This window comes from Gobio gobio (assembly GCF_949357685.1).
Source record: "Gobio gobio genome assembly, chromosome: 16".
Taxonomy (NCBI): Eukaryota; Metazoa; Chordata; class Actinopteri; order Cypriniformes; family Gobionidae; genus Gobio; species Gobio gobio.
In genome coordinates, this window is record NC_137109.1 from 45,372,107 (window position 1) to 45,387,958 (window position 15,852).

The 15,852-nt window shown below is 38.8% G+C and overlaps 1 protein-coding gene across 2 annotated transcripts; it reads left to right on the plus strand.

Annotated features, from left to right (window-relative positions):
- Positions 1-897: 897 nt before the first annotated feature.
- On the plus strand, positions 898-15,328 carry hars (histidyl-tRNA synthetase). Of its 2 annotated transcripts, none has more exons than XM_079838801.1 (13): positions 898-1,061; positions 4,666-4,755; positions 4,848-4,967; positions 5,052-5,147; positions 7,490-7,615; positions 7,783-7,890; positions 8,003-8,101; positions 9,614-9,707; positions 9,809-9,934; positions 10,721-10,995; positions 11,751-11,867; positions 14,831-14,977; positions 15,099-15,328. In XM_079838801.1, exons 1-13 carry the CDS (start codon positions 972-974, stop codon positions 15,150-15,152), a joined length of 1,542 nt encoding a protein of 513 aa, XP_079694927.1. In that variant the 5' UTR covers positions 898-971; the 3' UTR covers positions 15,153-15,328. The 2 variants fall into 2 exon arrangements, with proteins under 2 accessions (XP_079694927.1, XP_079694926.1); XM_079838800.1 differs by lacking the exon at positions 898-1,061 and adding an exon at positions 1,667-1,920.
- The last annotated feature ends 524 nt before the right edge of the window (positions 15,329-15,852 follow it).

A 15,852-nucleotide genomic window follows, 5' to 3' on the forward strand; every position in this document is an offset into this window, starting at 1 on the left:
TCAGGGGACTGTGATGACCCATTTTTGTTTGGATTTTGACGTTTGTTTTTGGATCATCACTGTCCTGTTGGAAGATCCAAACACGGCCCATTATAAGATTTCTAGCACAGGCTGTCAATTTTTGATTTTTATCTGTTAGTATTTGATCACACCATCTTTGATCGCACACACACACACACACACACACACACACACACACACACACATTCATATATGTTCATATATAGGCCTATATGTTCATTTTTATATAACTATTGTTTAAATATTACTATATGGCTGGCTCAAAATGAACCCAAAATAGGTAGGAAATCAGACACAGAGGCAACAATAATAATCAAAAGGTGAACATTTATTAATAAGCAATTTAATAAATGTTTATTGTTTAATAATTATTCCTTAAATGTATTAATAATGTTCCTTTAATAAACATATAAATACATGTTCATTTCCAACATATTTTTGGTAAAGATAAAGCAAACAATACAGTAATTTTGAAACAATAGTTGAGTAAAATAAAACTACCCAGCAGGTTGGACAAACATTAATCCCAAACGTTGGGTTAAAAACATGCCATTCACTGAAAGAAGTAGTGAATGAAAGTATCTAAAGAAATTTAAGGATGTTTCCTGTCATTCTAAATGATCAGAATACACCTATGACAAAAGGATTCTTAATATATGGCTTAGGGGTAAGTTGATCCGAGTCAGTGGGTTGCACCATCTGGGAGTAAACTGACCATCTAACTGAATCTGAATGAAACCCATGTGAAATTTTAAAGATATTTTAATAATCAAATTTCCATTTACAAATAGTCATATTACAGCGTACCGTTCCGTTCCCCGTGGTTTCCGCTGAGGAAAGATAGCGCCCTCTAGTGTTCATCTGAGGAAATGCAGTGACGTTTAAGGTGTGCGCCCGCAGTAGTAGCCGCAGTTTCAGTCGCAGGTTAATCATCGGGTCTCTGGAGCACCATGGCTGATAAAGCACAGCTACAGGAGGCGATTAAAACACAAGGAGAGGTCGTGAGGAAACTGAAATCAGAGAAAGCGAGCAAAGAGCAGGTCAGTATGAACTCTGAAGCGTTCTTTAAATCTTAATGAAGGAACACATGGTGTGAGTGACCAATGGCTGCTTGCTGTATCTTTCATACGATAAAACTGGATAAATGTTTAGGTCTGATGTGCATGGTAGGTTATGAGCCGTTTTAAGGAGATTGCATTGCTCCAATATCATTATTATTCAAGATTTAATACATGTTATTATTCTATATAAGACGTGCGGTATGATGCTAACTTAGCCAGCTGATGCAATCTGTCAGCCATGGTGGACATCAGAACTGTAGATCTATGGATACATATATCTGTGTTGATATTTTGAAATGCATTCATTTGTAGTGATGGCTTGGTTTAGAATGAAAATGTGAAGCGTCTGCTTCTAGTATAGTAGTGTGTATGTCAAAGGGTATGTTTTTCAAGGGGTGATAGAAAAGCCCTAATGTGGTTTATGTGCTCAACTAAGAGGTGTGGCGTGATTCTAACTCAGTTTGGGGATGCTGGTGGATTTTGACTGCCTCCTCTCATGTTTTGCTTCCTCGTTGCTGTGATGCCTCTCTTATGGGCCCCTAGTGACAGGGTTGCTCACCACTTTTCTCCTGTTCTTCCTGCTTGTTGCCACGGATACCACCACCATTATCACCACACACCTGGACTTTCCCTGCTGTTTGTGGGATCGGACGGTTCACCTGTGGATGCTTTTGGACTGTGTGGTATTGTGACTGGTGTGTGTGTGTGTGTGTGTTCGGACTGCATAATGAATACCCTGGGGCTGGTCTCCATGCGTCTGTGTGCTGGACTCATGGGCCGTCGCTCTGCTGTGCTCCTGCCGTCTCTGCGCTTCTCTTCTGGAATGACTTTATCACAGGTATCATTTTATTTTACTAGTCACAATCCAGTAACTTCTGATCTTATTACTTTTAGCTTTACATACCGTCCGTCATGTGTTCACACCCCAATCCAAAAACATACAGAACTTCGTGAAGGCTGAAAAAATAACTGGTCACATTTGACTTCAAGTCAAAAGGATAAAATATATATAAACAAATAAAATGTGTATTTATTTTAGTCAAAAGGATAAAATATATATTTTTATAATAGAATTTCTTAAAGGGCTCATGAACTGGCTTTTTAAAAAAACGGTCAACTTATGACGTTCGCTTGGTTTTTACATTCACAAACATCATAATGAATAAGTAATAGGCTATTTTCAACCCTGGTTTTGAGGCTCTCTGAATAACGCTCGGTTTTGATGGGCGTGCCGCACTGAAGACTTGGAAGTAAACGCCCACGGCTAGGATTGGATAAGATTTGCATATTTAATGAGCTTCAGCTCCCCTCAGTACATGTGGGAATTGTTTTGAAAGCGTCTTGAGAAACGCTCACAGGGCTCGCAAAATATCTTTATCAAACAAACACAATGATTCATCTCTCATCCACCCGCGATTGATTGGGATGTTACTTTTTTATTACTTGGCCGGCGCGATCATCAGTGAATATAACTGCGAACCGTGCATCACACACACACACGGGTGCAAGAAAGGAATGTTATTTCACTATTTAAGATAGCCGGTGATACGTTTTGGAAGCCCATCTGAAAAACACATAGGCCCGGGACTTTGGGCTTTGCGAGCACTGGTGTTACAAGTTCTTTGTATACAATCGATTCTGTGGTGAAATGAAGCAAACAAGCGTGCAATGTCTTACACATGTGATTTATTGCTCGGTAGGGACCCGTTTAGCTCCACGAGTCGGTGGGCGGGCTTGAGGCGGTGCTTCTGCATCCTATTACGTCAGAGGTCGACATATTCTGAGATCTCTCGTTTTCTGGGCCTGTGTCTATAAAAGCTTTTCTTTGACTAACAAGGACGTTTTCAGCTCAAACTTACAGGATATTCTTATATCACAATGTACTTTTATATATCAAAGGCTCAAAGGAAAGTTGATTTCTCAATTCTTCACCCCTTTAATATATATATGGGAATACATGTATTATCATAAATAAGTTTGGGGTCAGTAAAAAAGTTTAGAAACAATGTAATAAATTAACTATTATTCAGCAAGGATGCATTCAATTGTAAATCAAAAGTGACAGTGAAGATATTTAAAACGTTACACATTTCTAATCATGAGTATATCACTGAAAACTGAGACTCACACAGCATCTGGATATACAGAAATCATTTCAATTTTAAACAAGTGGGTTTTTTTTTCAACACATTAAAATTTACGTCTTTCATATTTACATGCAATGCATAGATTTCCCCAACTTTTTTGTCAGCTGAACCTCTTTGACCTAATATATTTACTTGAAGTAAACCCATATGCCTGGTTTCACAGACAGGGCTTAGCTAAAGCCAGGATTGGGCCTTAGTTCAATTAGGACATTTAAGTAACATTTATAAACATGACTTAGGAAAAAAAGCATTACTGTTGTGCATCTTGAGACAAAAAAAAAATGGCACTGACATATATTAAGATTTGTCAGTGCAAATTGCTTTCAGTTAAGACAACTCAAACATGCATTTTAGTCTGGGACTAGGCTTAAGCCTGGTCTGTGAAACTGGGGGTTAGATTTTGTTAAATTAGTTCAATAGTAAAATTAGTTCAATAGTAAAATTAAGTCAATAAAAATGATAAAATACAGTTCTGTGATGTTGGTTAATGGTCATGTGAAATGCAGGTAAACAAATAAAATGTGTATTTTATTTTAATTACTAAATGAAATAGCTTTTCATTAAACTCACAAACCCCTGTCAGGGAAACCCTGATGTAATTTAATATTTAATGCACTTCATGTTGTTGATAAAGTGTGCAAAATATCTTCTTTCTCTGTATTTTTATGTCATTATGGTACAGGATTATCCTATTCAAATCAATATGATAAACAAGTCAGGCCAAAAGTAATCTAAAAGTAGAGATTATTACATTACATTAAGGCCTGGTTTCATAGACAGGGCTTAAAATTAGACAGGATTAGGCCTTAGTTCAATTGGGATATTTAAGTATCTTTTATAAACTTGCCTTAGAAGAAAAATAACATTACTGATGTGCATCTTGAGACAAAACAATGGCACAACATATTTTAAGATTTGTCAGTGCAAGTTGCTTTCAGTTAAGACAACTCAAACATGCATTTTAGTCTGGGACTAGGCTTAAGCCTGGTCTGTGAAACCGGAGGTAAATGTGTAATGTAATGGATTGTTACCAACCACAATTTGTAACTTATCTAACCAGCATTGGCGTAAGAGACTTAGTATCGTAAAACCGTATAGCCCTCAAACCTTTGAACGCTATACATGTAAGGTTGAAAATATAACCGATTTTAGATTTTTCTTTTCCCCCCTCCATAATTTGAATCTTGTTTGGACATTTTTTTTTTTTTAATGAAAACCAGCATAAATTTAAGTCGGTACGTACAACAAGTACTACCATGATGTATTGAGAAAATGATCATGAAAATTTGGTGTTTAATTTGTTTAGAAAATAATATCATAAGGAAAAAGTAAGTCGTCTTTTGATTTTGGGGTGAAATATGATCTGGATATTGTCTTGACAAGTTTCAAAATTCTGCATGTTGGTTATACTGAAGGTAATGTTTGTTTGTTCTCAGATTGATGAAGAGGTGGCCAAACTGTTGCAGCTCAAAGCTCAGCTGGGAGGAGATGAGGGAAAACATGTGTTTGTTCTCAAAACAGCCAAGGTATAACAATGTTTGTGAGATTTTGGACACGCAGGTTTGGTTAAAGTGAGCTATTTTGTACTGAGCAATATCTCCTTTTTTCCTCTCTGTAGGGGACCAGGGACTATAACCCCAAACAAATGGCTATAAGAGAAAAGGTTTTCAACATCATCATCAGCTGCTTTAAACGCCATGGTGCTGAAACCATCGATACCCCCGTCTTTGAGCTGAAGGTCTCTTGAACAGTTACACATCAGTTTGTGCATCACATAATTGCATTAATTCACTGTAATGACTGTTTATTTGCTTTTCTGTAGGAAACATTGACGGGGAAGTACGGAGAAGACTCTAAACTCATTTATGATCTGAAGGACCAGGGAGGAGAACTTCTGTCGCTGAGATATGACCTCACTGTATCCATAAGACGTCTTTTCTTTTTGCAGATGCGTAGATGTTGGGGAAAGTGAATGATTTGCATCTGTTAGGTTGTTTGATTTAAACCTAAATTACAATTTTTTTATGTCGGTGTGAGAAATTGGAAACGCTTCACAATAAGGTCTCATTTGTTAACATTAGTTAATGCAATAACTAACATGAACAATGTTTTTATTGCATTTATTAACCTTTCTTGCTGTTAGTTGATACAAATGTTCATGTTAACAGATACAACTTTTGATCCTAAAAATAGTTCATGTTAACAAATGAAACCTTATTGTAAAGTGTTAGAGAAATTAAGGAACAAGCTAAATAGCAAATGCACTCTCGCCCATCTGTTCGCCCAAGGGCGTGCTATTTTGAGGCAAATGAAAACGACCAAGATGCCAATGACCAACAGAAACCTGGTTTAAAGTCAATAGCGCAGTATTTTTTGTGTTATCTAAAGGGCATGTTAGTAATGTGCGCCTATAGGCGGGTGCACAACACGCATACACTCTTGTTACACACACAGGGATGCGCAGCAGCACACAAACATTTTAAATATTAAAAATAAAAGGATTCCTCTCTGGAGAAGCGTTCAGTCTTTCCGCTCGCAAATTCCGCCATGAAAATAGCGAATCCCCCAAGCACAACTGTCTTTTAAAGGGAATGGGAGATGAGACTCTGATTGGTTTATTGCACGTTACGCCCAAAACACACCCATGCTAACTCATTAAGAGACTAGGTACAACCCTTTTGTACCATGTGCCTGGCGCAAAGGAAACTAGCAAAAGTGGATTCAGACACACTCTAAGTTCAGACCAAGCCTGTAGCACTCCGTGTTTTCTAATGGACGCGAGACAAACTAAACAATCAAATTACACTTCAAATCATTTTTCCCAAAAGTTTGTTTCATTGCATCATTTCATTTCAAGTATTCGTTTTTTAAATAAGTTTAGTTTTAGTTATTTGATATTATAAAAACAGGGGGTGTGACGTCATAATTGACAGTTGAGATTGACGGCTTCTCTGAGTGAAGTTGTCACTGAGGCACTAACAGACTTTTTTCGGGAGGAGAGTGGAGCTTTTGCTTTAGTTTCTACATTTCCATAACTGTTTATTTCACACCAACATAATTAATTGTTCTGCATCAGCAAGAGTGTGGGTAGGCTTTTGATATCGCCGCTCTACTTCCTGCTCTCTACTGCGCAGACTTCGGTCCCAAATCTGTGCAAGTTGTCAGCGCCATATTCGGACCTCCAAAGGCTTCAGTTACTTCAGTGGAAGCCAATGAAGTCGCGCCGTCCATATTTTTTTTACGGTCTATGGTTCAGACCATGCACCAAGATGGTTAAAATAGGGCCCACAGTGTTTATTTTAAACACTTTATTATTTTGCTGTAAAAGCCAAGCCTGACAAGCCAGACCCACATCAAGATGTTGGGTCTGGGAACTCACCATTGGCAGGGCTCAATCTGAGGGGCGGGATAAACGGTTGTCTTTCAAATTCCCTCTGCACGCAATAGGATAGCGCTACAACCAACCAGAGCAACAAATAAGCTGAAGCGGAGCAGTTGATAGATTAAACTTTCGCCGTATCCGGTCGGCAAAACTCCTAACACATCTTCCTTTCTTAAGAATGACTTGAGTGCCATTCTTTGTTCTTTCCTCAAAGAAAAGCTTAACTCAAGTCTTCCAGAGTCGCGGCCAAAGCCGATTTGAAAGACCGCTGTTCGCCAGCTTCTTTGTTTACAAGTATCACGCGGAACCACCGCAACTCTGCCGCATTATGTTAAGCCCGTCCACCGACTCTATACACGATGTGATTGGCCCGACGTGAGTTTGGTCAAATTATACTGCAAAAAGGGTGTCTAAAAACACAATCTAAGGGAAAAGATACTCAAAATAAGAAGAAATTCTTATTAAAGAAATTATCGGTCCATGCAGCAAGATTATTTCACTTGACAAATTTTTTTAAAAATAAGATTATAGTGTAAAGTTAAACACTTAAAATAAGAAAGAAATTCACTAAAATAAGAAATTCACTCTTAAAACAAGAAAAAGGATACTCTTCTATAACACTTCTAAATCGAAGGTTTTTTTTTAAAATCTTGGTAAGAACCAAGTAATTTGCAGTTTAGATTTGCTGCAGCTAGGGTGCGTCTAGATTTCTAGGCTAGTAAAAGCCATCTTGGATTGCTAAAATACATAGCATATGATCCTTCAGTGGCTGCAGCATATCATGTAAATGCATGTGTACAATCTCATCTTAATTTCATAAAAAATGTTGAAGATTCAACTGCTATCTGTAGTTGGCTCCTTGACTTTGTCCTCCTCAGGTCCCATTTGCTCGCTATCTTGCAATGAACAAAATCACCAACATCAAGCGCTACCACATCGCTAAAGTTTACCGTAGAGACAACCCAGCCATGACCCGGGGCCGATACAGGGAGTTCTACCAGTGTGTGAGTACCTCGCTCTAGATTCTGGGACACTTCTGGACACCTGCGCTTTGAAACTTTGCAGAGCTTTTCCATTCACAGACACATTTTACACTGGATGAAAGGTTATATCTGGAAAAGCACAATAGGGTCAAATTGTAAATCTAAATGATTGTTCTCTGTGGCTGCAGGATTTCGATATTGCAGGTCAGTACGATGCCATGATCCCTGATGCGGAGTGTCTGAAAATTGTCTACGAGATCCTGAGCGAATTAGATCTTGGAGATTTTCGTATAAAGGTTGGTTGCTGGTCAGCACTGGGAAAGATGTTGCTGTCATTAGAGTCTTTGTAGAATCTCCTGTTGTGTATTTATCAGTTTGAGATGAATGGTCACTGTTGTGGTGTTTCAGGTGAATGACAGACGCATTCTAGACGGAATGTTTGCAGTGTGCGGTGTTCCTGACGAGAAGTTCCGCACGATCTGCTCCACAGTGGACAAACTGGACAAGGTGAGAGATCAAACTACAAGAGAACGCTCGCATGTTTGTAATCTTATGAAATGTGTTCAGGTGGATTTCGACACAAATCGATTCGATTCTGGATCACAAGCCTTATTCAATTGTGACTTGATTTGATTCAATCTTGACTTGTTTATATACACCAATCAGGCATAACATTATGACCACTGACAGGTGAACTGAATTACACGGTTTATCTCTTCATCACAGGACCTGTTAGTGGGTGGGATATATTAAGCAGCAAGTGAACATTTTCTCCTCAAAGTTGATGTGTTAGAAGCAGGAAAAATTGACAAGCATAAGGATTTGAGGGCCAAATTGTGATGGCTAGATGACTGGGTCAGAGCATCTCCAAAACTGCAGCTCTTGTGGGGTGTTACCGGTCTGCAGTGGTCAGTCTCTATCAAAAGTGGAACAAGGAAGGAACAGTGGTGAACCGGCGACATGGTCATCATAGGCGACCAAGGCTCATTGATGCACATGGGGAGCAAAGACGGAGCTACTGTAGCTCAAATTGCTCAAGAAGTTAATGCTGGTTCTGATGGAAAGGTGTCAGAATACACAGTGCAATCGCAGTTTGTTGTGTATGTGGCTGCACACCCGCAGAACAGTCAGGGTGCCCATGCTGACCCCTGTCCACCACAGAAAGCGCCATCAGTGGGCACGTGAGAACTGGACCCCGGAGCAATGGAAGAAGGTGGCCTGGTCTGATAAATCACGTGGATGGCTGGGTGCGTGTGCGTGGCTTACCTGGGGAACACATGGCACCAGGTGCACTATGGGAAGAAGGCAAGCCGGCAGAGACAGTGATGCTTTGGGCAATGTTCTGCTGGGAAACCTTGGGTCCTGCCATCCATGTGGATGTTACTTTGACACGTACCACCTACCTAAGCATTGTTGCAGACCATGTACACCCTTTCATGGAAACTGTATTCCCTGGTGGCTGTGGCCTCTTTCAGCAGAATAATGAATGGCTTGAAGAGCACAACAACGAATTTGAGGTGTTGACTTGGCCTCCAAATTCCCCAGATCTCAATCCAATCGAGCATCTTTTGGATGTGCTGAACAAACAAGTCTAATCCATGGAGGCCCCACCTTACAACTTACAAGATTTAAAGGATCTGCTGCTAACATCTTGGTGCCAGATTCCACAGCACACCTTCAGGGGTCATGCCTCGACGGGTCAGGGCTGTTTTGGCAGCAAAAGGGGGACCAACACAATATTAGGTCATAATGTTATGCCTGTTTATATCAGGTACTGTACATGTACAAATGTAGCGAAGCACAAATCTTATTGCAATTATTGGAGTGGAGGTATGCTACAAATAATGTTTAGTGAATTTTTGTTCACACATCAACAGAAAAGACGTGAACAACATCGATTCTTGCGATTTTAAGAATCTATATTGGTTCATCAAACTGAATATTGATTAAAATCAATTAGTCTGTATTGTCAACCCTGCCCTAATTTAAGGTTTCACATGCCCGTTGTTGTGTTTGCAGATGGCCTGGGAGGATGTAAAAAAGGAGATGGTAAATGAGAAGGGTCTTTCAGAGGAAATTGCCGATCGGATTGGGGAGTATGTCAGCATGCAGGGTAAGTAACATTCATCACACAATCGCCTACAGTCAATCTTTACCTCACCAGATATGTTACCTGGGGTCTTTTCTACATCCACTCACATCTTTGACCTCTAGGCGGGAAGGATCTGGCAGAGCGGCTGCTTCAGGACCCCAAACTGTCCCAGAGCAAACAGGCCTGCGCTGGCCTTACGGATATGAAGCAGCTCTTCAGCTACCTGGAGCTCTTCCAGGTCACAGACAAGCTGAGGTCAGAGGTCAAGAACGCTTCAAAAGAAAAGTAATTTATTTCCTATTGTCCTTCATGCTGAACAAAAAGTGTCAAATTTCAGAAGAATCATTTTGACATTTCTAATACAAATGCTGAGGGGTCTCATCCGTCAGCTGATCTGATATTCGCCACTGTAATGAAGATGAACGTAACTTTTAATAAGTAGGAGAATTTCCTGACTTCCAACAAATAACCATTTAAATGTTTTGGACGTTTTCATTGTAAGAATGTACAGGGTGACTAACACTGACCATTAGCTAATGTTTTCTCATTAAAATCAGATGATTTCATATTAATTTAATAGATATCTGCCATTAAGAGTCTTAAGACCAGTACTGAAACTGCTTCTACTTTGTGTCTTTTCTTATTGAATCAATGCAGTCAATCGATAAAATATTTTCTTATTTATATTTGCATTACATGGCAAACATTAATGCAAAGAAAAGTCTATAAATTAAGATAATTCAGTGGCAAATTGTAACCAAACTGACAAAAAAACTTGGATTAACTTCACACCTGATTTTTTTTTTAATGCTCCGCATGCTTTTTTTTCTTACATTTTATGACTCATTAGATAAGAAATACACACCCTATAAAATTTATTACAGGGGTTTTTCGTTTCAGTAAATTCATTTATAATTTCATGTTCATTATTTCTTTTTTTCTTCTTCTCCACACACATTCGCTGTCTGCATCTGTGGTCTTGTTCTTTTCGTTTGCCCCCATTAATTTTTAAATCTCTCTCTCTCTCTCTCTCTAGGTGGTGTTTGATCTGAGTCTGGCGCGAGGACTGGACTATTACACCGGTGTGATTTATGAAGCGGTGCTATCCCAGATCGTCCCAGCACCAGTGTCTACGCCCACAGAGCAGAACGGGGCGGATGAAGCAGGTGTAAGCGTTGGCAGCGTGGCCGGCGGAGGGCGATACGATGGTCTTGTGGGCATGTTTGACCCCAAGGGTAGAAAAGTGCCCTGCGTGGGCGTCAGCATTGGGATTGAGAGGATCTTTTCCATCATGGAGCAGAAGGCTGAGGTGAATGAGAGAAGAGGGGCAGGTTTGAGGGCGTTAAAAGACCTACAATGGCATTTTAAGAGTAGAGTTAATTGTAATGTTAAATATAACATGAAATGGCATTTGCAACACATTTACCTTCTGTAATGTGATATTTCTGTGTGAATGGCAACATGGTAAAATTATATAAATTTTTTTATTTAATGCCACTTTAAAAAAATATTATTGAGTACATTTTTAGAAGGTTGCTAATGTGTTTTATGAAAGGTATTTAACATGTAAAACTGGGAAGATTGATTTATTTTAAATATTGAATTATTATCTATTAATTATTATTAATTAATATTAATTATTTGAGTACATTTTTGGAAGGGTTTCACTGTTTTATGAAAGGTATTGAAAATTTGGGAAGATCAATGGTCTGTTTTTAATAATGATTTAAATGATTCAATGTTTTTTTAAACTATTTATAAATATATGTTTACATTATTAATAATTTAAGTAAGATTTATGATTTTTTTTAATATTTATTTTATGTAACCAGTTTGAAAACAATTTTACTCATTAATAAAATGGTTCCACTGTTTTATTATGAAAGTTATTTTAAAACCTAAAATTTGGGAAGATTAATAGTCTATTTTTAATGGATTATAAATATTTAATGGAATTTTTTTTTTTTTTATGAATCATTTGAGTTTATTTTTAGAATAGTGCCACTGTGTTTTAATATTAAAAGGTATTTAAATGCAAATATGGAATATTCCCATGTCCTCCAGACATCTTCAGAGAAGGTGCGCACCACTGAAACTCAAGTGCTGGTGGCTTCAGCGCAGAAGAACCTTCTAGAAGAGCGACTCAAACTGACCACAGAGCTTTGGAACGCCGGAGTCAAGGTTTGTGTATGCTTGGATTAGGGATGTCATGAGAACCGTTACTTCGGTACCAAGCCAGTATAAATGACGGTACCGAACATTTATGCACTATAGCATGTAGATTGAACCCAAACAGATTATCAGAGCAAATCAGTAATTTTAAAACTTTCTGTGAGATGTGATTTCACAAACAGTGTTGAAGATTCAGCGTTACTGCATCTCTCTCGGTCTCTCAAAATGTGTAAATGGCTCAGTTTCCACATTGCTGTTGCTCTGCAAGCGAGATGCATGGTGCAATACAAGACTTTAGCGCACCTCGTTTTAGATCATACCAGTTTATAAATTCAAGCGATTTTAAACTATAAAGTACTTGTGCGGTTTCTAAGAGACGGTCTTCAGTCAGTGCACGCTTAACCAAAGCGCACACACATAATCGCCACTCGTAGAGTGTAAGATTTTCGCCGCTTATTAGCCTACACATAAACGTTCAAATACCCACACAGTTATGTCAAAATGCCCATCTTGGCAAATATTCGTGTTGTGTTATGTGAATGTTATTAGCATATCGTCTCCATCCATTAGCCCTCCATTAGGCCTTAAAGGGTTAGTTCACCCAAAAATGAAAATTCTGTCATTAATTACTCACCCTCATGTCGTTCGACACCCGTAAGACCTCCGTTCATATTCGGAACACAAATGAAGATATTTTAGTCGAAAGCTGATGGCTGAGAAAGGCTTCAGATAGGCCTCCATTGGCATTCAGTACATTTACACTCCCAAGACCGATAAAAGGCACTTAAAATGTCGTTACTAAGTCCATCTCACCACAGTGTCTCTACAATAATCTTACGATGCGACGACAATAGTTTTTGTGCGCAAAAAAAAATCAAAATAACACCTTTATCCAGCTTGTTATTGCCTTCCGCGTGTGCCTCCACGACGCATGCGCGAGAATATGACGTAGCGCCGGGGTTCGGGAATCCATGAAATGCACACTTTAGTCCCATTTTGAGCACTACGCCCAGACCTAAAGCACGATCAATGTAGAATCCAACAGCTGAGATACGCGCGTCTTCCTCTGATTGTAAACAAATCACTTCTGGGTCATGTGTCCGAACGCCGGATCTGCGTCATATTCTCGCGCATGCGTCGTGGAGGCACACGGAAGGCAGTAACAAGTTGGATAAAGGTGTTATTTAGATTTTTTTTGCGCACAAAAACTATTGTCGTCGCATCGTAAGATTATTGTAGAGTCACTGTGGTGAGATGGACTTTGTACTGATGTTTTAAGTGCCTTTTATCGGTCTTGGGAGTATAAGTGTACTGAATGCCAATGGAGGCCTTTCTCAGCCATCAGCTTTCAACAAAAATATCTTCATTTGTGTTCCGAATATGAACGGAGGTCTTACGGGTCTCGAACGACATGAGGGTGAGTAATTAATGACAATTTTCATTTTTGGGTGAACTAACCCTTTAAAACCTGCTGCTGTCCACTATTGGCTGTTTGTATTATTAATGATAATCAAACGACAAAAGAAAAGCTTTAATAAGCATTAGTCTATATTTAACTTATACAGTTATGACTATTCAGAGTTATTTTATATTTGATTATTCAATTTCTGTGGCATTTTTACTTAGTTACTACTGTGTTGCTGCGTTCACACCAAACGCGAATAGAGCGTCAAAATCGCGTCTAGTTTGACGTGTGAACATTTTGAATCCATTCGCGCGTCCACAGTGAATTGGACGCGCGTATAAATCGAGCGTTTGAAGCGAAATAGACGCGCGTTCAAGGCTCTCCAGGAATGTGTCATAAAACACCACTCTGCCTCTTTTCATTTAATAGCCACACAAATGTGGTACAGGCAAGTCCTACGTTATCTTCACCGCATGTATATTTAAATATCCTTAAAATGTAACGTTATGAAACTTCTCTTTGCCCTCAGTCAAAATTATTTGGCAGACAACGAATTATAGATTCATGACACTAAAGATCGGCCATTAGATCCACTAGACGAACCACTACAGGACATCAGAGCCAGCGGCAAACGTCAGAAGGACTTGCAGAGGAAAGGCTGCTCTCGCCGGGGTTAATGAGCCCTGAGTGCCCGGTGATCGCCTGGATCTCACAACTCAATTTTTTTTTTATTTTTTTTTAAATAATTTATAAATAAACCACAGATTTGAGCTACAACACATCAAGCTACAAAAAATCTTAAAACTACATTTTGTGACACAATAGTAGTATTTTTAAATTATGCAGGGTTTCTCATCAAGTCACTTTACCACGTGACCGCAGCAAACAGGCTCCTGATTGGTTAACGCGCCGCAAATTGACGCCAAAGTTCAGATTTTTCAACTCTGCGTCAGACGCGAATTCGCTTCAAACGCGTGAATGCACAAAAAGCACCACTCACGCATAACGCTCAATTCGCGCGAATGAGGCGGAAACACGTCCATCGCGCCGCGCAAAATGCGTCTATCGCGCCGCAGGACCTCCAGACGCGCGTCAACACGCCTTTCCATTGACTTAACATGGAAATAACTTGCGCCAGACGCTCTATTCGCGTTCGGTGAGAACGCACCATTAGACCTACATGAAAAAACATACAGCATTGTTTAATTTGTCGTTATTCTTTTAATTAATATTTATTCTATTGTATTTATTTATGCTACTGCTTCTAATGTGTTTATTCATTCTTGTTTTATTACTGACTATTGCAACAAGTTACCTTTATAAAAATCCAAATGCATTGAGTGAGCAAACATTTTGGTGAGATAATTGTAATTTCTTTTTAAAAATATTTATTTAAAAAAAATTTTTTTTTTTTTTTTTACCTTGGTATGGGTTATAGTGTACTTTTGGTGGTATCGGTCCCGTATACTAGATTTTTGGTATCGCGACATCCCTAGCTGTCATAAAGAAAACAGAAATCAATAAAGTTGTATTGTGGTTCTCTGACTCTGTGTGTTATGTTCTGCAGGCTGAAGTTTTATATAAGAAAAACCCAAAACTGTTGAGCCAACTGCAGCACTGTGAGGAAACCGGGATTCCACTGGTGGCCATTTTAGGAGAGCAAGAACTCAAAGACGGAGTCGTCAAACTGCGCAACGTGGCCAGCCGAGAAGAAGTGAGATTTGACATCTTTAGACTGTCTGAGATTTTTTTTAATCTCTGTGCATTTGCCAGTCCAGGTCAAGACAATTTTTAAAAATCACTAATATTTTGCATTATATTTTTGTTTCCTGCAGGTGGATGTTCCCAGAGCAGGTTTGGTGGATGAAATCAAGAAACGGACCGTGTAAGCTTAAGTCTTAAAAGCAGTCACCATATAGACGGGGAGAACGGTGGACCTATTTACCACATGCCAGTTACAGTTGTGTCAGTTGAACATGTACATTAACGAGGAAACATTCAACTCATTGCCTGCTCTTTTAATATGTGCTCGGATTATGTCAGATCTATCAATAAATGAGTAACGAAGATATTTTGTTTGTCTTGTCTTTATGATTTTAATGCCACGTGCAAAATGCACCTTTAACATTTTCTGGACATATATGCTTATCTTTTAATTAAAGAGACATATTAGACAGCTGTAAAATAATCTTGGGCCAGATTATATAACCTTTACAACCAAGCACAGCAAACAGCATGGGTTTAAAAAAAAAAAAGATTTATTCCCTTATAGCAGCACATTTCTCCTCAACCCATGTGATTTGGGTTACCATTCATATCGGTAGTTTTGTGACTCTTTATTAATTATGCTAGGGCAAGTATGAGCAATAGATGGATGCCATAATTAGGGACGTGAGCAATAGCTTGCACAAGTATTATTTCTTGAACAACTTATTTACTGTACAAAAGTCATTTATAGTCCGTACAACCCATCAAACAAAGAAACGCGAGCACACCATGCAAAGTCAACAATCGTGACAAACACGCAAAACAAATCGTGAAAAGTCAAATACGGTGAAAACATTCAAAATAATAAGTTGTGAAAACATG

What these genes read in the sequence shown, in the direction of transcription:
- hars (XM_079838800.1), top strand. Translation starts at nt 1,810, where the DNA reads ATGAATACCCTGGGGCTGGTCTCCATGCGTCTGTGTGCTGGACTCATG. An exon ending in CCCCCGTCTTTGAGCTGAAG is followed by an intron (nt 4,968 to 5,051) that starts GTCTCTTGAACA and finishes GCTTTTCTGTAG; the next exon opens with GAAACATTGACGGGGAAGTA. An exon ending in TCATGGAGCAGAAGGCTGAG is followed by an intron (nt 10,996 to 11,750) that starts GTGAATGAGAGA and finishes CATGTCCTCCAG; the next exon opens with ACATCTTCAGAGAAGGTGCG.